A 22,817-nucleotide genomic window follows, 5' to 3' on the forward strand; every position below is an offset into this window, starting at 1 on the left:
CACCTACCCAAATAATATGCTTAGGATTTGTACCAATTCTCCTACCCTACAGCAATTTTTTTTTCAGTGGGTGCTTCCTCTTCAACAGCGTTCTTTGAGCACTATATGTGCTAAAATTACTTTTCCATCCCAGGGTGCACTGCTCCAACTACTGTCCAATGGCCTGTCTGCACCGAACTGAAAGCCCGCCTCTCTATTATGCGCGTATGCAGTTTGACAGACAGGAGAGAAGGAGCAAACATAAAGCCCCGCCCCCAATTCATGCAATTGCTCTTGGTTTCCCTGCTGCTGAAGAAGGATTATGCCTGACAACAGGCCTAGTTGCCAGGGTTTCTTTTTGGGCAGTAAGACAACATAATTTATAAGTCATTTGCAGATTATATGGCTAATGAGATCAAGTTATCTTTAACTAAAATCAAGATGAAAATGGTCATATAACAAATTCCTATTGTTGGCTGTCCATGATCTTTTGATAATCAATTTCACAACTCTGAACAGTGAACCTCCGTCTTTTCATTCAGAATTATATTTTTTCGGCGCATGAAACTGGGTTTCTTAAAGCCAAAAAGGTCTATAGCTCATTGGTAGTAATGGTGGTCACTGAGGCTATTTATGAACCAATTATATTATCATCTATTATAAAATCTAAGGGTTCAATTAAAAAGTCAGTTTTACTAATTTTGTCCAAATTGTCCAACCGAAAAAAACACGATAAATTCATCACAGTGATTCATGCTGAATGATAAACTTGGTGTATCCTTTCACATCACTTCTTGGTTAGCTTAAAGGGGTTGCTCAGGCTTGAGGTTCTAGTCTGTGTGTGTGCATTGTCAGCTTTCTCCGGACAGTAGGTAAGTTATGCGATTTGCATACATGCGGTCACATGCCGACTAGACATTAGTGGCCTCGCTCAATACAAGTGAATTTAGTGAAGCTAAACAAGTCTAGTCGGAATGTGGCCGAGAGTATACAAATCACATGAACGCCAGTATCCGTGAATCCTGAGAGTGCACACTGTGCACGCTGTCAGAATTCACAAGTCTGCGGTCACATAAAGTGACTACAGAACTGAGCCCAAAGCCAGGAGAACCCCTTTAATCTGTGCCACTCTTTGCACATTTGGCTGATGTTGAGCAATTGAGCCATGTCCCATTTTCCTTAAAGACTCACCTTAGTTGTATGTGCCACAAAAAGTGTATAAAACACATAATAAATATGTGCAAAATTGGATGCAAATATTTGCTACAAAATGTACTAAATATTGGCATGTTTGTTACCAAAGTCGAGATACACTCACAATAGTTTATCCATTGTACATTTTGGGGGACATTTAATAATTTCTTAAGATGGGAGCAAACTTTAATTATCCACAGATATTTGATAACTTGCAGGGAATCCACAGAGAAAGCCAAACAACGTACTTATCCTGGCAGACTCAGGGAATGAATGGAGCGGCCATTGCGCCATCTAGATGGGTCTCAGGAGAGCCCTGTTCTGGAGATTGCTGGGGGTTCTTGCTGGGTCGGACCCCCACTGATCAGCAAATTATTTGCAGTCCTATTGACAAGTGATGACTTCTAAAGATGGATATCGGCCATGCCACCTCCTTTATCTAGAGCAATTGCCAAATAATACTGCCTTTTTTACACCGCTGTGTGTGTGTTTTAGTTGTTTTTACTCGTAGTGTATGATATATTCTAAATATAATCTTATCCTTCAAATACAATATACAGCCCAGGAATTGTCCTTCCTTCACTTTTTTAACAATACATACTCTTTGCATTCTCTTTGAATTTAGAAGCCATTCCATAATGTAATATTGCAGGTACAAGCGCTGTGCCGCAGATAATCTATTCCAGGGGGAACCTAAATAAGAAGAAGCAGTGAAAAACTCGTGTTTTTATAGTGCAATATATCCATGTGGGAAAACTAATGTGACTATTGGAAATGTTATGTAAGTACGGTGCGTCCAAAGCCACATTAGATTATAGAAAGAGCTACAAATACAATAAATATAGAAGGCGAAAAGCATAGCAAAACCATAGTGGAGAAAGAAGGGAACACTCTGCAATCTGGTCAATACTCATGAGAACAGGAGGCAAGAGGCGACGGCGTGTGATAAGATTGATGGATGGATGGGTAGATGGTTGGATTGATAGGTAGATGGATGGGTGGATGGATGGGTAGATGGATTGATGAATGGATGGCTGAATTGATGGATGGATGGATAGATGGGTGGATGGATACATGGATGGATGGATGGGTAGATGGCTGGGTAGATGGAAGGATGGGTTGATGGATGGATGGATGGGTGGATGAATGGGTAGATGGATGGATGGGTAGATGGATGGATGGGTAGATGGTTGGGTAAATGGATGGGTAGATGGATGAATGGGTTGATGGATGGGTAGATGGATGAATGGGCAGATGGATGGATGAGTAGATGGTTGGGTAGATGGATGGTTGGGTGGATGGATGGGTATATGGATGGATAGGTAGATGGATGGATGGGTAGATGGATGGGTAGATTGCTGGTTGGGTGGGTAGGTGGATGGATGGATGGTTGGATGGATGGGTAGATGGTTGAGTAGATGGATGGTTGGATGGATGGGTAGATAGATGGATAGGTAGATGGATGGGTAGATTGCTGGTTGGGTAGATGGATGGATGGGTAGATGGTTGGGTAGATGGATGGTTGGGTAGATGGATGAATGGGTGGATGGATGGGTGGATGGATGGGTAGATGGATGGGTAGATGGATGGTTGGTTGGGTGGATGGATGGGTAGATGGATATGTAGGTGGTTGGGTAGATGGATGGGTAGATGTTTGGGTAGATGGATGGATGGGTAGATGGATGGTTGGATGGAAGGATGGGTAGATGGATGGATAGGTAGATGGATGGATGGGTAGATGGATGGGTAGATTGCTGGTTGGGTAGATGGATGGGTGGATGGATGGGTAGATGGATGGTTGGGTAGATGGATGGTTGAGTGGATGGATGGATAGGTAGATGGATGAATGGGTTGATTGCTGGTTGGGTAGATGGATGGATGGGTAGATGGTTGGGTAGATGGATGTTTGGGTAGATGTATGGTTTGGTGGATGGATGGGTAGATGGTTGGGTAGATGGATGGGTGGGTAGATGGATAGGTGGGTGGTTGGGTAGATGGATGAATGGGTGGGTGGATGGATGGATGGGTAAATTGCTGGTTGGGTAGATGGATGGGTAGATGGTTGGGCAGATGGATGGTTGGGTAGATGGTTGAGTAGATGGATGGATAGGTAGATGGATGGATGGATGGATGGATGAGTAGATTGCTGGCTGGGTAGATGGATGGTTGGGTAGATGGATGGATGGGTAGATGGTTGGGTAGATGGATGGATGGTTCGGTATATGGGTTGATGGATGGTTGGGTGGATGGATCGGTAGATGGATAGGTAGGTGGTTGGGTAGATGGATGGAGGGGTAGATGTTTGGGTAGATGGATGGATGGGTAGATGTTTGGGTAGATGGATGGATAGATGGTTGGGTAGATGGATGGTTGGGTAGATGGATGGGTAGATGGATGGGTGGGTGGATGGGTAGATGGATGGGTGGGTGGATGGATGCGTAGATGGATGGGTGGGTGGGTGGGTAGATGGATGGATAGGTAGATGGATGGATGGGTAGATGGATGGGTAGATTGCTGGTTGGATAAATGGATGGATGGGTAGATGGATGGTTGGGTAGATGGAAAGTTGGGGAGATGGATGGATGGGGAGATGGTTGGGTAGATGGATGGTTGGGTAGATGGGTAGATGGATGGATGGATGGATGAGTAGATGGTTGGGTAGATGGATGGTTGGGTGGGTGGATGGATGAGTAGATGGTTGGGTAGATGGATGGTTGAGTAGATGGATAGATGTGTAGATGGTTGGGTAGATGGATAGGTAGGTGGTTGGGTAGATGGATGAATGGGTGGATGGATGGGTAGATTGTTGGGTAGATGGATGGTTGGGTGGATGGGTAGATGGATAGGTAGGTGGTTGGGTAGATGGATGGATGGGTAGATGGATAGGTAGGTGGTTGGGTAGATGGATGGATGGGTAGATGGATAGGTAGGTGGTTGGGTAGATGGATGGATGGGTAGATGGATGATGGATGGGTAGATGGTTGGGTAGATGGTTGGGTAGATGGATGGGTGGATGGATAGGTAGGTGGCTGGGTAGATGGATGGATGGGTAGATGTTTTGGTAGATGGATGGGTAGATGTTTGGGTAGATGGATGGGTAGATGGTTGGGTAGATGGATGGATGGGTGGATGGATGGATGGGTAGGTGGATGGATAGGTAGATTCTAATTCTATCTACAGTATATATCTATCTGCAGGCACCATGTAATAGATCAGAAATAGATGAGCAGATTGTTATATAGTTTTGTGTCAAAAGATTCAGTTTAACCTCTGTTGTATTTGTTTATAAATAGTGATGAGCGAATATACTCGTTGTTCGGGTGATCTCCGAGTATTTGTTATTGCTCAGAGATATAGTTTTCATCGCCTCAGTTGCATGATTTACGGCTGCTGGACAAGCTGAATACATGTGGGAATTCCCTAACAAACAGGCATTCCTCACATGTATTCAGCGTATCTGGCAGCTGTAAATCATGCAACTGAGGCGATGAAAACTATATCTCCGAACAATAACAAATACTCAGAGATCACATGAACAAAGAGTATACTCGCTCTTCTCTATTTATAATGTGTCTCTGCTTCTTCTGCCTCGGAGTCCAGTGGGCGGTCCTACTTATTTTATCTGTATATACAGTCAAACAAGAAATCTGTCATTGGTAAGACCGCCCACTGGACACCTAAGCAGAGAAGGAGCAAAGACATAAATGAAAAAAAAAATACCAGTTATAATAAATCTTTTCTCCAAAGATGATGAATCAGTCTACTCACTTCCTTCTGCCCTATAATATGATGATTGCTGAGCAGATACTATTTTTAATGACACAAGTCCCCTTTAATGAGTTGCATTATTTATTTGCACATACAGGAGTATTGCAATCCCTTATACTAGATGTATTTTTTCTTATAAATGTGTGAAAAATAATCCTGTGCATATCTGTCCATTGAATTTGTTTTTAGTCTGGCTGTATTTTGCATGGCAGGGGTTTTTGTCCTTTTTGTATCTGGTATAATTAATTCCAGTGCTGGAAGAGAATGTTTTTCTATTTCAAATAGCAGCAATACTATACTGGGGATTAGTGCGTTGCCTTCCCAAGGCCTGGATATGCCATTACTGCCATCTAGTGGTCATATGCAGCAGCACCGCTCAGGTCTCAACAACTTAGGTCTCCAGTTATTTTTATTTTATAGCGTGCAAGTCCTCTTTCTCTCTGAAGTGGCAATTTGCTCATTTATTTTTACTAATTTTATGTAAATGTGCGGCAAGTATTTTGACTACATAGAATTTATGTGAAAATATATTGTACAATAAACAGAAATAGAAATGTAGTGGCCCGCGGACTGGTTCAGTCAGATATTTAATTCTACTTATTTAGAAGGAACCTTTCACATTACCAGCGAAGTAACGACACCGCAGCTGTGACAGGGCCCTGCAAGTCAGGGTCCACCGATGCCAGTGGAAACGTCAACTGGATGTGCATCCTTGGACGCACCTCCAGCTGAAGTGTATTGTGGTGCACAGACCCATCAGGTCCATGTGCGACAATATACGCTGCCAGCCAAATAGAGGCCAGGAGCTGATGTCAGCATGCACGTGACTGGGTGCATGACCGTGACGTCATGCGAACCCCTCACACTCCGAAGTCCGTTATCGGCTTCACAAGGACGCCGCGCAGCTGGGAACGAAGGGAAGATGAGTATTTCTTTTATATTTTTTATCAATAGCCATACTAGTACATGTATGACTATGGGCTGTGTATTATACTACATGGACAACTATGGGGTGCGTTATAGTTTATGGATGACTATGGGGTGCATTATAGTTTATGGATGACTGTGGGGTGCATTATACTTTATGGATTACTATGGGGTGCATTATACTTTATGGATTACTATGGGGTGCATTATAGTTTATGGATGACTATGGGGTGCGTTATACTTTATGGATGACTGTGGGGTGCATTATACTATATGGATGACTATGGGGTGCATTATAGTTTATGGATGACTGTGGGGTGCATTATACTATATGGATTACTATGGGGTGCATTATACTTTATGAATTACTATGGGGTGCATTATAGTTTATGGATGACTATGGGATGCGTTATACTTTATGGATGACTGTGGGGTGCATTATACTATATGGATGACTATGGGGTGCATTATAGTTTATGGATGACTGTGGGGTGCATTATACTATATGGATGACTATGGGGTGCGTTATACTTTATGGATGATTGTGGGGTGCGTTATACTACATGGATGACTATGGGGTGCATTACACTATATGGATGACTATGGGGTGCGTTATACTTTATGGATGACTATGGGGTGCATTATACTATATGGATGACTGTGGGGTGCGTTATACTTTATGGATGACTGTGGGGTGCGTTATACTTTATGGATGACTATGGGGTGCGTTATACTATATGGATGACTGTGGGGTGCGTTATACTTTATGGATGACTATGGGGTGCGTTATACTACATGGATGACTATGGGGTGCGTTATACTTTATGGATGACTATGGGGTGCATTATACTATATGGATGACTGTGGGGTGCATTATACTTTATGGATGACTATGGGGTGCATTATACTATATGGATGACTATGGGGTGCGTTATACTTTATGGATGACTATGGGGTGCGTTATACTTTATGGATGACTATGGGGTGCGTTATACTACATGGAGGACTATGGGGTGCCCTGTACTTTATGGATGACTATGGGGTGCATTATAATATATGGATGACTTACACTGCTGCACACTACAGATGGTGTCTGAGCGGCAGATAACATGGAATCGAGCAAAAACTGATTCTAAAGTTTTATGGGAAAAGATTCAGTATAACTTTTCATTTCAAATCTGTCCATTTTGAACTTAGGAGTCCGGTGGGCGGTCCTATCCATCCATTAATAAAATCCCCCCACTGGTCACTAAAGCACAGAATGAGGAGGAAATGAAATGATAAAATACAAGTAACACTAAATTGTTTTCTCTAACTATAGATCAATCTGGTGAGCAAATCTTTCTCTACAACCTGCAGCTTGGAGGCCAGGCTGCATCTTACATGATAGTTATTAGTATACTAGCTGAAGAGCCCGGCGTTGCCTGGGCATAGTAAATATCTGTGGTTAGTTATAGCACCTCACTTCTCTTATTTTCCCATCACGCCTCTCATTTTCCCAATCACATCTTTAATTTTCCCCCTCACATCTCTCATTTTCTCCCTCACACCTCTCATTTTCTCCCTCACTCCTCTCATTCCCGCCTAACACTTGTCTTTTCGACCTCACAACTGTCATTTTCCGATCACTCCACTATTTTCCCTCACTCCTCTCATTTTGCACTCACACCTTTTCATTTTCACCTCACACCTCTCATTTTCACCTCAGTATATACATGTTTGTCATCTCCCTTATATATAGTATACACCTGTATGTCATCTCCTGTATATAGTATATACCTGTATGTCATCTCCCCTGTATATAGTATATAACTGCTGTGTGTCATCTCCCCTGTATATAGTATATACCTGTATGTCATCTCCTCCTATATATAGCATATACCTGTATGTCATCTCCTCCTATATATAGTATATACATGTATGTCATCTCCTCCTATATATAGTATATACCTGTATGTCATCTCCTTCTATATATAGTATATACCTGTATGTCATCTCCTCCTGTATATAGTATATACCGGTGTGTCATCTCCCCTGTATATAGTATATATCTGTGTGTCATCTCCTCCTGTATATAGTATATACCTGTATGTCATCTTCTATATATAGCATATACCTGTATGTCATCTCCTCCTGTATATAGTATATACCTGTAGGTAATCTGCTCCTGTATATAGTATATACCTGTGTGTCATCTCCTCCTGTATATAGTATATACCTGTATGTCATCTCCTCCTGTATATAGTATGTACCTGTGTGTCATCTCCTCCTGTATATAGTATATACCTGTATGTCATCTTTTCCTATATATAGTATATACCTGTGTGTCATCTCCTCCTGTATATAGTATATACCTGTGTGTCATCTCCTCCTGTATATAGTATATACCTGTATGTCATCTCCTCCTGTATATAGTATGTACCTGTATGTCATCTCCTCCTTTATATAGTATATACCTGTGTGTCATCTCTCCTGTATATAGTATATATCTGTGTGTCATCTCCCCTGTATATAGTATATACCTGTGTGATCTCCTGTATTAGACCTCGTTAACACGTTATTTGCTCAGTATTTTTACCTCAGTATTTGTAAGCTAAATTGGCAGCCTGATAAATCCCCAGCCAACAGGAAGCCCTCCCCCTGGCAGTATATATTAGCTCACACATACACATAATAGACAGGTCATGTGACTGACAGCTGCCGTATTTCCTATATGGTACATTTGTTGCTCTTGTAGTTTGTCTGCTTATTAATCAGATTTTTATTTTTGAAGGCTAATACCAGACTTGTGTGTGTTTTAGGGCGAGTTTCGTTTGTCAAGTTGTGTGTGTTGAGTTGTGTGATGAGTTTTGTGTGGCAACATGCGTGTAGCAACTTTTTGTGTGTCGAGTTGCATGTGACAGGTTAGTGTAGCAAGTTGTGTGCAGCAAGTTTTGCGCATGGCAAGTTTTGCGCGTGGTGAGTTTTATGTCTGGTGCGTTTTGAGTATGTGCAAGTTTTGTGCGAGGCAACTTTTGCATGTGTTGCAAATTTTGTGCATGTGGCAATTTTTCCGCATGTGCAAGTTTTGCGTGTGGCGAGTTTTCCATGAGGTGAGTTTTGCACTTGTGGCGAGTTTTGCCTGAGCCTATTTTTTGCATGTGGCGAGTTTTGCGCGTGGTGAGTTTTGAGCGGTGACTTTTGTGTTTCGACTTTTATGTGGCGAGGTTGGTGTATGTGTGGTGAAATGTGTGCTGAGGGTGGTATATGTGTTCAAGCACATGGTAGTGTGTGGCGCATTTTGTGTGTGTGTTCATATCCCCGTGTGTGGTGAGTATCCCATGTCGGGGTCCCACCTTAGCAACTGTACGGTATATACTCCTTGGCGCCATCGCTCTCATTCTTTAAGTCCCCCTTGTTCACATCTGGCAGCTGTCAATTTGCCTCCAACACTTTTCCTTTCACTTTTCCACAGTATGTAGATAGGGGAAAAATAGTTTGGTGAATTGGAAAGCGCGGGGTTAAAATTTCACCTCACAACGTAGCCTATGACGCTCTCAGGGTCCAGACGTGTGACTGTGCAAAATTTTGTGGCTGTAGCTGCGACGCCTCCAACACTTTTCCTTTCACTTTTTCCCCATTATGTAGATAGGGGCAAAATTGTTTGGTGAATTGGAAAGCGCGGGGTTAAAATTTCACCTCACAACATAGCCTATGATGCTCTCAGGGTCCAGACGTGTGACTGTGCAAAATTTTGTTTCTGTAGCTGCGACGCCTCCAACACTTTTCCTTTCACTTTTTTCCCCATTATGTAGATAGGGGCAAAATTGTTTGGTGAATTGGAACGCGCGGGGTTAAAATTTCGCCTCACAATATAGCCTATGAGGCTCTCGGGGTCCAGACGTGTGACTGTGCAAAATTTTGTGGCTGTAGCTGCGACGGTGCAGATGCCAATCCCGGACATACACACACACACACACACACACAGACACACATACACACATTCAGCTTTATATAGTAAACTAGATTGTGGCCCGATTCTAACGCATCGGGTATTCTAGAATATGCATGTCCCCGTAGTATATGGACAATGATGATTACAGAATTCGCGGCAGATTGTGCCCGTCGCTGATTGGTCGAGGCAACCTTTATCACATCATCGTCGCCATGGCAACCATTATGACATCTACGTTGATACTGTGCCCGTCGCTGAATCAGAAACGTGGGATTTCTACTTCCTTTATGACATCATCGTCGCTGTGCCCATCGCTGATTGACCAATCAGAGGCGCGGGATTTCCAGGACAGACAGACAGACAGACGGAAAAACCCTTAGGCAATTATATATATATAGATTCTTTTCATATCACCATTTGTAAAACTAGTGACTGTCGGCCATTTAATGTTAGGGCTTTTATGTGCCTGTGCACTTCTAACTATTACACCGTGGTCGTGTTTTTCTAAAATGGATATTATAAGCATTCTTGTTTCATCTGCTCCCCCTAGTGGCGGCTGTAGGTAGCTGCTACTGGCAATCTCAGCTAGCAGGGAGAGTAGTATATTTTAAACCCTCCCTTCAGCGCAGATACCACTTCAGTAAATGCTGCCTTTTTCTTTTTTTTCTTTTTTTTTTACATTTTTTTCCTGACCTTTTAACCTTTTTTTTTTTTTGGAGTTGTCTACTGCAAAAAAATTTTTGAACAAGGATTTCATAGACTTCTGTTGAAAAGTGACCTCTGTACCGCTCAATGAAACACTGGAGCTGCCGGCAGGTGACTTTTCGCCGGAGACCATCAGGAATGATGCTGGAAAACGATGAAGTTGACGGCAGGTGAGTATCAGACAGAGAGAAGGGGAATTCCATTGAAAGCGCCACTCCAGGGGTCCAATAAAAAAAAATCTGGAGTGGTGCTTTAAAAAATGCTCAATAAATAAGACACAGGCGGGTTTTTTATTATAGGCTTTCCATTGACTTCTATTGTAAAGTAGAATGGTCGTCACCACGTTTAACCCCTTGCCATTATTGAAAGTTTGAAGTGTTTAAAAGATGCTCGAAAGCTTAAATATAGGAACAGAAAGTCGTTTTTCCATAGAAATGAATAGGAAGATTTTTTTTGGAGTGCTTTCCGAGAGCTTTTTTCCTGCCATTTTATTGGAGCGGACACCATCAAAAAACGCTGGAAAAACACCTAGTGTGAAAATACTCTTACAGGGGGATGTAGAGAATGATCAAAAATAGCTGTCACGGGTGTAAGCTGCTACACTGCGCACAACCTATGCACTGAGCTGCAGTACCAGACAGAACCATGGACAGGCGGTAGAGAGGCACAATAAAATACATACATTTATTACAATACTTATTTTTAAAGCGAACCTATCACTCTCTGTCATCCCTAGAAATCGCTGACAGCCGCGTGCTGTCAGATGCTGTCAGATCATGCTGGGATTTGTAGTTTCGTGTCAGCTGGGGTGCTATAGATGCCTTAGTTTTTGATCCTTGACATATTGTTTTCATGGAAAAAGATGGAGTTTGGCATATTTTATTCATTAGATATCTGCTCGTTCCGTCCTTAGGAGTCCAGTGGGCGGTGCTACTATGCGATTGACAGTTTCACCTCTACGCAGAGTCATATAGAAATAGTGATTAACCACTGATTGGGACGACTCATTGAACTCCGGAGCACGGAGAAGGGATTTAAATAGATAAAAACTATTTCCCCACAAAGCTACTTGTTAATTTGCTCAGTTCCTCCTCCTGGTCTACAGCATAGTGTCTGCAGATATGATGCTTTGTTCACAGTAGCACTGTCCCATACATACCCGTTTATTCCTATGAAAATAAAGAGAAATAATCATATTTAGAATCACCAAATTCACGTAAATTCAATGAATGAAAATGTAACAGTATTAAACCCGCAAAGTAAAAAAAAAATAGAAATGCCAAAAACTGCCATTTTTCTGTCAACACACCACAAAGTGATCAACTTATCCTATGTATTCCAAAATAGGGCTGTGATGATCTCGCACCTCGCCACACCGCCTGTCATCACTATTACATCGGAGGGATCGCGTGGTACGGTCTCCCCACTTGCACCAACGTGACGTTCCTCACCCCCTGGGGACACGCAAGGCCAGCTTGGTACAGTTTTACACAGATACCCACTGTCCATACGGGGCACCACCCTCACCTACAACCCTGACAGGCCCCTTTCACTAGGGTGTTAGTCAGGGCTCATTGTCTCCTCTATCCCCACAATCACTTGCCCTCCTACATATAGGATGTATACGGGACTTACCTGCCTGTCGTTCCGGTCGCCGATCTCTGCCGGGACGGAGCGGTCTCCTGACTGCGTATCAGTAGCTTCACTTCACGTCAATAGATCTGCTCTTCATCTCCCGCTCTCCTCTGATGGGACATGACTGCTGCTGTCATGCTGATTGACCGTCGGCTCCATTCTGCCTAACTGCAGGAAGTTGGCTGTCAATCAGCATGACGCTGGGCGTCACACCCTGTCAACAGAGCAGACAGAAAAGGAAGAGCTGCTCTATTAACATGGAGCACCTGAATCGCTGGCAGGAGCGGCCTGCGCCGGGTAGAATAGGCAAGTAATTGCCTCTCTTAGCAACTCTCTGCCTATTAGTTTTTAGGCAAATATTTAAAAAAACATTCCCGGATAACCTTTTTAAAAGATTATAAAGATATTTTCTTAGGTGGAGCTGGACACTTTACTGGATCTATTTATATAGGGAAAACCTGGTGACATGGAACCTGTCCTTACAGCTGGCAGCATGAACTGTAACCGGTATATTATTCACTTGCATTTTAAAGATAATGTACTTTAAGGATCGAGCTTGGACCAAAGCGAGAGATGAGACTAGTCTGGTGCCGCCCTCGGCTAGCTTCCCTCAGCATCACAGCAGATGACTGACAGGTCTATCCCTCGCATTTACTTACTGAGAGTCCTGTCAATTTCATAAGCGGCCCTGGGAAAACCCAGTCGGGGCAGGGCTGGACTAATCTCATCACCAGCCCTTCAAAGTATATTTTCTTTGAAACACCGGAGCATTTCAGTGAATATTATGCCTGGCTGCAGTCATGCCGACGATTCATACTGCCCAAATTGTGGCACCACATCTGTCCTATAACTGGTGAGAAAATAGGACTTGTGAGAACTTCATTTTAACCTTTCACGCTTTGATTTTGCTTCTTTTTCCAAAATATGATGAACTAAAATCTCTCCATATACACTGTCATATATATATATATAATATTTTTTTTAAGAAAACCTATCTCTTCTGTTTATTTTAGAAACTAATTGTCTCCATGGATGACAATTTTGAAGCATCTCTTCTTAGATCTTTATTTTATGCCGATCCTCTGTTACTCTGTTAGTAGAAATGTATCAGATAATTGACAATTGGGTGTTACCTTTTGGGGGGGTGTCCCTGCCCAATCTTACACTGTCCAATCCAATCCAAATTCTCTTTACATGGAGAATAGTACCACCCAGTTGTCAATTCAATTATGAATAATCAAGAAGAATAACAGAGAAACGTAACAACACCGAGCAATAAAATATGAAACTTCTTATTTCATTTACTAAAACTGATATTTCCTGAGAGAGCAGAATAGGACAAATTTAATAAAGATATACTTTTAGGGAGCCTTATTAAACCAGTGATATCTACGAGGAGCTGCTGATTGTAATATCTTGAATTTGTGCTTTATCATAGTTGTGTGTAATACTGGAGCCAATGCAAGAATTAATGTCAAGACATAAAACCTATAACCTAAGTCCACGGGACTGTCTGAAAACCTGTTTGTTTCAAAAATGGCAGCGAATGGTTGCACCCCCAGGTGAGTACTATATATCCATCTACTATACAATATATATATATATATATATACAGTGGGGCAAAAAAGTATTTAGTCAGTCAGCAATAGTGCAAGTTCCACCACTTAAAAAGATGAGAGGCGTCTGTAATTTACATCATAGGTAGACCTCAACTATGGGAGACAACCTGAGAAAAAAAAATCCAGAAAATCACATTGTCTGTTTTTTTAACAATTTATTTGCATATTATGGTGGAAAATAAGTATTTGGTCAGAAACAAAATTTCATCTCAATACTTTGTAATATATCCTTTGTTGGCAATGGCAGAAGTCAAACGTTTTCTGTAAGTCTTCACAAGGTTGCCACACACTGTTGTTGGTATGTTGGCCCATTCCTCCATGCAGATCTCCTCTAGAGCAGTGATGTTTTTGGCTTTTCGCTTGGCAACACGGACTTTCAACTCCCTCCAAAGGTTTTCTATAGGGTTGAGATCTGGAGACTGGCTAGACCACTCCAGGACCTTGAAATGCTTCTTACGAAGCCACTCCTTCGTTGCCCTGGCGGTGTGCTTTGGATCATTGTCATGTTGAAAGACCCAGCCACGTTTCATCTTCAATGCCCTTGCTGATGGAAGGAGGTTTGCACTCAAAATCTCACGATACATGGCCCCATTCATTCTTTCATGTACCCGGATCAGTCGTCCTGGCCCCTTTGCAGAGAAACAGCCCCAAAGCATGATGTTTCCACCACCATGCTTTACAGTAGGTATGGTGTTTGATGGATGCAACTCAGTATTCTTTTTCCTCCAAACACGACAAGTTGTGTTTCTACCAAACAGTTCCAGTTTGGTTTCATCAGACCATAGGACATTCTCCCAAAACTCCTCTGGATCATCCAAATGCTCTCTAGCAAACTTCAGACGGGCCCGGACATGTACTGGCTTAAGCAGTGGGACACGTCTGGCACTGCAGGATCTGAGTCCATGGTGGCGTAGTGTGTTACTTATGGTAGCCCTGGTTACATTGGTCCCAGCTCTCTGCTGTTCATTCACTAGGTCCCCCCGCGTGGTTCTGGGATTTTTGCTCACCGTTCTTGTGATCATTCTGACCCCACGGGGTGGGATTTTGCGTGGAGCCCCAGATCGAGGGAGATTATCAGTGGTCTTGTATGTCTTCCATTTTCTAATTTTTGCTCCCACTGTTGATTTCTTCACTCCAAGCTGGTTGGCTATTGCAGATTCAGTCTTCCCAGCCTGGTGCAGGGCTACAATTTTGTTTCTGGTGTCCTTTGACAGCTCTTTGGTCTTCACCATAGTGGAGTTTGGAGTCAGACTGTTTGAGGGTGTGCACAGGTGTCTTATTATACTGATAACAAGTTTAAACAGGTGCCAATACTACAGGTAATGAGTGGAGGAAACAGGAGACTCTTAAAGAAGAAGTTACAGGTCTGTGAGAGCCTGAAATCTTGATTGTTTGTTTCTGACCAAATACTTATTTTCCACCATAATATGCAAATAAATTGTTAAAAAAACAGACAATGTGATTTTCTGGATTTTTTTTTCTCAGTTTGTCTCCCATAGTTGAGGTCTACCTATGATGTAAATTACAGACGCCTCTCATCTTTTTAAGTGGTGGAACTTGCACTATTGCTGACTGACTAAATACTTTTTTGCCCCACTGTATATATATATATATATACATATATATACACACTGTTCAGTGGCAGGTACCCGATTGGGTTATCATGGAGGCCCCATAACTGACACAGGCTGAGCTTCGTAGGAGAACCACATTTTCCCTATATAATGCAATACTATGATAGTCTTCAAGTTATCGCAGGACTAAAACATAGTAAATATTATAAAAAAAGGTTTTAAAAAATAAAAAGTTAGAAAATATTAAAAATGGAATCACTCACTTCCCCCCCCCCACACTTTAAAAATAAAGAAATTGAAAAATAACCATTTTATATTATCATGTCCCAAAAAGTACAATCTATCAAAATATAAAATTATTGAAATCAGACATTAAACAGCAATAAAGTAAAAAGAAAATTGAAAAAATTGTGTACCCTGAAGAAATGTCAATAGAGACATCAGTTTAGGACGCAAAAAAACCAAGCCTTCACACAGTTCCACTGACCGAAAAATAAAAATGACGGGACACATAGAATATACTGTATATATTTGAATATTTCAGATTTTATTTTCACCAAGAACATAGAAAACCTGGACAGGTTTGGTATTGCTGTAATCGTACTCATCTCGAAATTCGCGTTGTCAAACCATTTTTACAGGACAATGAATATTGTAAAAAAAAAAAGCCTAAGAACAGTTGAGGTTTTTTTTTCACAATTTCGCAGCACTTGTAATTTTTGTCAGTAAATGATTATGGTAAAATGAATGGTATCATTCCAATCTACAACTCGTCCTGTAAAAAATAAGCCCTACTACGGCTATGTTGACTGAAAAATAAAAGAAAAATTATGGCTCTTGGAACGAAAGCTCAAAAATGAAAAATTCCTGGGTCATTGAAGAGGATCTGTTACCTTGTGAAAAGTGCCCAGTTTTTGCTCCTATTTTATCCCCGTTGCTCCCCTAAGTATTGTAGTTTTTACTTTTTTTTTTAAATCTGCCATACAGTTTCCAGAGAGAAGGCTTTTTATTTAGTGTTTTTTCCCTTTGGTCTTTAAACACACGCCCAGGAGGGTCTTGTGAGTAACGCCCCTTTGGCACTAGATAAAAAGTCCCATATCTCTAGACCCGTATGAAGGATTTTAAAAAAGGAGAATACTCAGGGCAGCAGCGAGCATAAAATAAGAGCAAATCTGGGTCACTTTAAACCTGGTGACAAGTCCTATTTAATGGGTTAAAGTGTTCGCTAAGTGACTAATAAATAGCCAAACCGAACAAAAATACCTCTATTTGCACGTGTTTTGGGGTTCTTGCCCCTTATCAGTGCAATGTGGGAGACTATTTCTCTCTTAGTAAGATATCTTTATGGAGTCGTCCAAGGGGTTAGGTTTCTCCATGATGAGACCACCACACTGGTGAAAGTAGACTTACACGTCACTCAGTGCACCCCTGGGAAATGTAATCAGCGGAAAGCTTCCTTAAAAGACTTCCAAAAACACTAAGATTCAATGCTGGTTGGACATGGAAATAAAACAAGGTAGAGTTGGGGCCTCCATGCATTTCTACAGTCCCATAGTGTCAATATGACATGTCCAATCCCAGAGTAGAGATTGGTAAACTGATGGTAATGATCTTATATGAAATGGGTGAGAGGGTTCATATCTCCCCTATATCTCCCCATGACTCTCACTTCACTGTATGGATGTCACCTGGATAGATGATGCAGGTGGATCCTTTCATGATTAGCCGTCATTATCAATTCTTTATCATATCACCGCCATGTCTCCAAGTGCTCAACTAATTTAGCTATTTGTGTCTCGCAGCAGAACCTACAAGACAGACGACCACCAAGAGGCGGAAAAGGAAAAATTCTAACAGCAGTACAGGAAACAACACAAACAGCACATACTCCAAGAAAAAAGCACCAGCCGCAAATCTCAACTTATCCAGTCAAGTACCTGTAAGCATCCTTTGGTTAATGCCGGTCTCGTATATTTGGATTGTGACTTTTTTGCTAGAGGCATTATCCAAAAAATCAGAAGTTCATAAGGTGATGGTATAAAACATAGGGCAAATAATCATGAATATCATTTAGTAAAGGTCCACAAAACAGAACACTGGGTGGCTATGCTTAGAGGATAATTGGGGTCCAACCCGAAATGTCATGAATTAAAGAAAAACACAGCTGAAACTGGGCTGTTTTGGACTTGTATTTCCTGTCCTATCAAGAAGACTTTTCAGCAGGATTGTGACCAGCTGAGGTAGAATTATATTGACACAGGCGATAACATTACATTACTGGATTATATTACTGCAGGGGTGGGAAACCTTTTTTTCTAACAAGGACCATTTGGATAGTTGTCCCATCATTCGGGGGCCATATAAAATGATCAACTTGAAACATATGATGTTAGGTGGTATTGATAACGTTGCTACTCAACTGCCTTTCCAGATTTGCTTCAGTCTGGACATCACAGGAGACATTGGTGGAATATACAACATAGGAGACACTATGGGCATATACATCACAGGATATGGTAGGGGCATATACATCATATAAGAGACACTGGGGCTGCAGCATTTACATTAAATAGGAGACTCCCGGGCTGGGGCATATACATCACAGGATATGGTAGGGGCATATACATCATATAGGAGACACTGGGGCTGCAGCATATACATTAAATAGGAGACTCCTGGGATGGGGCATATACATCACAGGATATGGTAGGGGCATATACATCACAGGAGATGCTGGGGCATACACATCACAGGAGATGCTGGGGCATACACAGCACAGGAGATGCTGGGGCATACACATCACAGGAGATGCTGGGGCATACACATCACAGGAGATGCTGGGGCATACACAGCACAGGAGATGCTGGGGCATACACAGCACAGAAGATGCTGGGGCATACACATCACAGGAGATGCTGGGGCATACACATCACAGGAGATGCTGGGACATACACATCACAGGCGATGCTGGGGCATACACATCACAGGAGATGCTGGGGCATACACATCACAGGAGATGCTGGGGCATACACATCACAGGAGATGCTGGGGCATACACATCACAGGAGACGCTGGGGCATACACATCTCAGGAGATGCTAGGGCATACACATCACAGGAGATGCTGGGGCATACACATCTCAGGAGATGCTAGGGCATACACATCACAGGAGATGCTGGGGCATACACATCACAGGAGATGCTGGGGCATACACATCACAGGAGATGCTGGGGCATACACATCACAGGAGATGCTGGGGCATACACATCACAGGAGACGCTGGGGCATACACATCTCAGGAGATGCTAGGGCATACACATCACAGGAGATGCTGGGGCATACACATCTCAGGAGATGCTAGGGCATACACATCACAGGAGATGCTGGGGCATACACATCACAGGAGACGCTGGGGCATACACATCACAGGAGACGCTGGGGCATACACATCTCAGGAGATGCTAGGGCATACACATCACAGGAGATGCTGGGGCATACACATCTCAGGAGATGCTAGGGCATACACATCACAGGAGATGCTGGAGCATACACATCACAGGAGACGCTGGGGCATACACATCACAGGAGATGCTGGGGCATACACATCTCAGGAGATGCTAGGGCATACACATCACAGGAGATGCTGGGGCATACACATCACAGGAGACGCTGGGGCATACACATCACAGGAGATGCTGGGGCATACACACACAAGAGATACTAGAACTTGAGCATATGCATCACAGGAGACGCTGGGCCTGCCATTCTTTCTTCCTCTGTGGGACTTGAGAGCAGAGTTCACTGACTCCACCCACAAAGCATGTCCTAAAGCGGGCAATGGCCATCATCAGGACAAAATCCTTTATTGCATGTGCTGCAGCATTCAGTAATGAACAAAGCATGTGTGCGCTCGCAGTGTAAAAAGCAATTAAAGAGCCTGTGACCAGTGTTATGCCAGCTGCCGATATGAGCACTGCGATCTCCGGGAATTTTCCCGAGGTTGGAGAGTAGGACATGGCAGGCCATAATTGACCCCCACACCTGCATTACTGTATACAGCTGATAACTCAATAGGTGATGTCACAGCTTCCCTTCATAATGACCTTTGCACATGCTCATTAGATGCTTCTTTTCAAAAGATAGGGTCTCAGTTAGTCTATTGCTGCTAATGTCAATGTAATTTCCTGAAACAAAAAGAATTTAGAGTCTAAAGAAGACATTAAGCAAGTTGCATTCATAAAAAATGTGATGTGGGGAATTAATAAAGATTGATAAAGATTAATATAGAATGTGATAAATTGCTGACGCTCGCTCACTGGTTCAAAAAGGAAGTGACAAGCCGGCAAGGGTGCACAATGAAAGTATCACGACAGCGAGCAGGAACAGCCTACTCAGCATGCGTCAGAATTGTCACAGATTTTAAAAGGATGCAATACAAGCTGCATAGATAGATCTATTAAACCCAATGAGACTGATGTACTTACTTTGAAAATCCCCAGCAAAATAGCTGTATAATCATGATATTAATATGAGCATTTTATGAGTCCTGCCTGATCTTATTTTAAAAGCAGTGAACCTGCATTAAATTTTACATTTTACTATGTTAATGCAATATTTTATTGAAATATTTTGCAAATAATTTTCTTTAAATGCACAAATGTATCTGTATTATATGTGTAACTTCTCTATTAAATCTCTTCTTTAACAAAGTCCTCACCTTTATTTACAGCTCAGCACTACAAAAAAATTAATAGGCGATAAGACGAGAGTCAGGAGGAATTATCGTGGAATACGGAACGGTTTGGTAAGTAATGGGCCCAGGCAAAAATACATTTTGGGCCTGTTATGCCAAACCAGTGCCTATTCCATGATAATATCCTTTAGCAGGCTTGCTCTGCTGCTAAATCGATCCCAATTGAAAATATGCTTGTATGGTTGCATACATTGAAGGCATGGGCTCAATTATCATGGAATATGGACTGGTTTTGTTGTGTTATTATTATTATTATTTATTATTATAGCGCCATTTATTCCATGGTGCTTTACATGTGATGAGGAGTATACATAATAAAAACAAGTACAATAATCTTAAACAATAGAAGTCATAACTGATACAGGAGGAGAGGACCCTGCCCGCGAGGGCTCACAATCTACAAGGGATGGGTGAGAATACAGTAGGCGAGGGTAGTGAAATACTAAGTTCCTTGCTCGAACGTAGGTCAAGGGTCTGGTCCTTGCAGAGAATCATGTATTAAACTAAGCTTTAATGTCGTACAGACATATCAGACACAATGTCATTGCTACACTATATATATATATATATATATATATATATATATATATATATATATATACACACACACACACACACACATACTGCTCAATAAAAAAAAAGGAACACTAAAATCCCGCATCCTAGATATCTCTGAATGAAATATTCCAGTTGCAAATTTTTATTCATTGCATAGTGGAATGTGTTCAGAACAATAAAACAGAACAATTATCAATGTAAATCAAAATAAATATCCCATGGAGGTCTGGATTTGGAATGATACTCAAAATCAAAGTGGAAAATCAAATTAGAGGCTGATCCAACTTCAGTGGAAATGCCTCATGACAAGGAAAAGGTGCTCAGTAGTGTGTGTGGCCTCCACTTGCCTGTATGACCTCTCTACAACACCTGGGCATGCTCCTAATGAGGCAGCGGATGGTCTCCTGAGGGATCTCCTCCCAGACCTGGACTAAATCATCCGCCAACTCCTGGACAGTCTGTTGTGCAACGTGATGTTGGTGGATGGAGCGAGATATGATATCCCAGATGTACTCAATCGGATTCAAGTCTGGGGAACGGGCGGGTCCATAGCTTCAATGCCCTCATCTTGCAGGAACTGCTGACACACTCCAGCCACATTAGGTCTGGCATTGTCCTGCATTAGGAGGAACCCAGGGCCAACCTCAGCAGCATATGGTCTCACAAGGGGTCTAAGGATCTCATCTCGGTACCTAATGGCAGTCAGGCTACCTCTGGCGAGCACATGTAGGGTTATGCGGCCTTTCAAAGTAATGCCACCCCACACCATTACTGACCCACTGCCAAACCGGTCATGCTGAAGGATGTTGCAGGCAGCAGATCGCTCTCCACAGCGTCTCCAGACTCTGTCACGTCTGTCACAAGTGCTCAGTGTGAACCTGCTTTCATCTGTGAAGAGCACAGGTTGCCAGTGGTGAATTTGCCAAACCTGGTGTTCTGTGGCAAATGCCAAGCGTCCTGCACGGTGTTGGGCTGTGAGCACAACCCCCATCTGTGGACTTTGGTCACTCAGACCATCCTCATGGAGTCGGTTTCTAACCGTTTGTGCAGACATATGCACATTTGTGGCCTTCTGGAGGTCATTTTGCAGGGCTCTGGCAGATCTCCTCCTGTTCCTCCTTGCACAAAGTTGGAGGTAGCGGTCCTGCTGCTGAGTTGTTGCCCTCCTATGGCCCCCTCCACGTCTCCTTGTGTACTGTCCTGTCTCCTGGTAGCGCCTCCATCCTCTGGACACTACGCTGACAGACACAGCAAACCTTCTTGCCACAGCTCGCATTGATGTGCCATCCTGGATGAGCTGCTCTACCTGAGCCACTTGTGTGGGTTGTAGAGTCCGTCTCAGTGTGAAAGCACAACCAACATTCAAAAGTGACCAAAACATCAGCCACAAAGCATTGGTACCGAGATGTGGTATGTGGTCCCCACCTGCAGAACCACTCCCTTATTGAGGGTGTCTTGATAAATGCCAATAATTTCCATATGTTGTCTATTCCATTTGCACAACAGCATGTGAAATTGATTGCCAAACAGTGTTGTTTCCTAAGTGGACAGTGTGATTTCACAGAAGTTTGGTCCCCACCTGCAGAACCACTCCCTTATTGAGGGTGTCTTGATAATTGCCAATAATTTCCATCTGTTGTCTATTCCATTTGCACAACAGCATGTGAAATTGATTGTCAAACAGTGTTGTTTCCTAAGTGGACAGTGTGATTTCACAGAAGTTTGATTTACTTGGAGTTAGATTCTGTTGTTTAAGTGTATATATATATATATATATACACACACATGTCATGTTGGCACCATTGAAATTGTTCCAGAAAATTATTGCAACTACCGATATTTTGTTATTTTTATATGTTTATTTTGTTTGTGTGTACTGGCACAAAAAGAATTGAACTGGGATATACGTTGGTGTGCATGCAGCATGTAAGTGTTCAGCGTCGAACTGGAGCACCTTGGGCCCACCAGAGAAAATCATTCTTGGGGCCCACTATGCAGCTACCTAAAAAATACAAGACCACCAATTGTGTGGTAAAACATGCTAATATCAGGGTATAATATAAGGTAGTACATGTCTTAATTATGTAGCAGGTGTTGGGGTAGAATCATAGAGGGGTAGCCCCCTCATAGAATATAATGTCACCCCCTGAGAGAATAAGGCAGCCCCACCA

At 42.4% G+C, this 22,817-nt stretch overlaps 1 protein-coding gene across 2 annotated transcripts in view; it reads left to right on the forward strand.

The window, feature by feature from the left end:
* LDB2 (LIM domain binding 2) overlaps positions 1–22,817 on the forward strand; it is a 569,407-nt gene that overhangs the window by 531,814 nt on the left and 14,776 nt on the right. For both annotated transcript variants that reach the window (XM_069744698.1, XM_069744700.1), the window contains exons 6-8: positions 13,581–13,704; positions 17,138–17,274; positions 20,065–20,139. In XM_069744698.1, coding sequence (XP_069600799.1) covers positions 13,581–13,704; positions 17,138–17,274; positions 20,065–20,139 — 336 coding nt within the window. The remainder of the gene's footprint in view (positions 1–13,580; positions 13,705–17,137; positions 17,275–20,064; positions 20,140–22,817) is intronic.

The sequence above is a fragment of the Ranitomeya imitator genome, chromosome 1 (genome assembly GCF_032444005.1).
Source record: "Ranitomeya imitator isolate aRanImi1 chromosome 1, aRanImi1.pri, whole genome shotgun sequence".
NCBI lineage: Eukaryota > Metazoa > Chordata > Amphibia > Anura > Dendrobatidae > Ranitomeya > Ranitomeya imitator.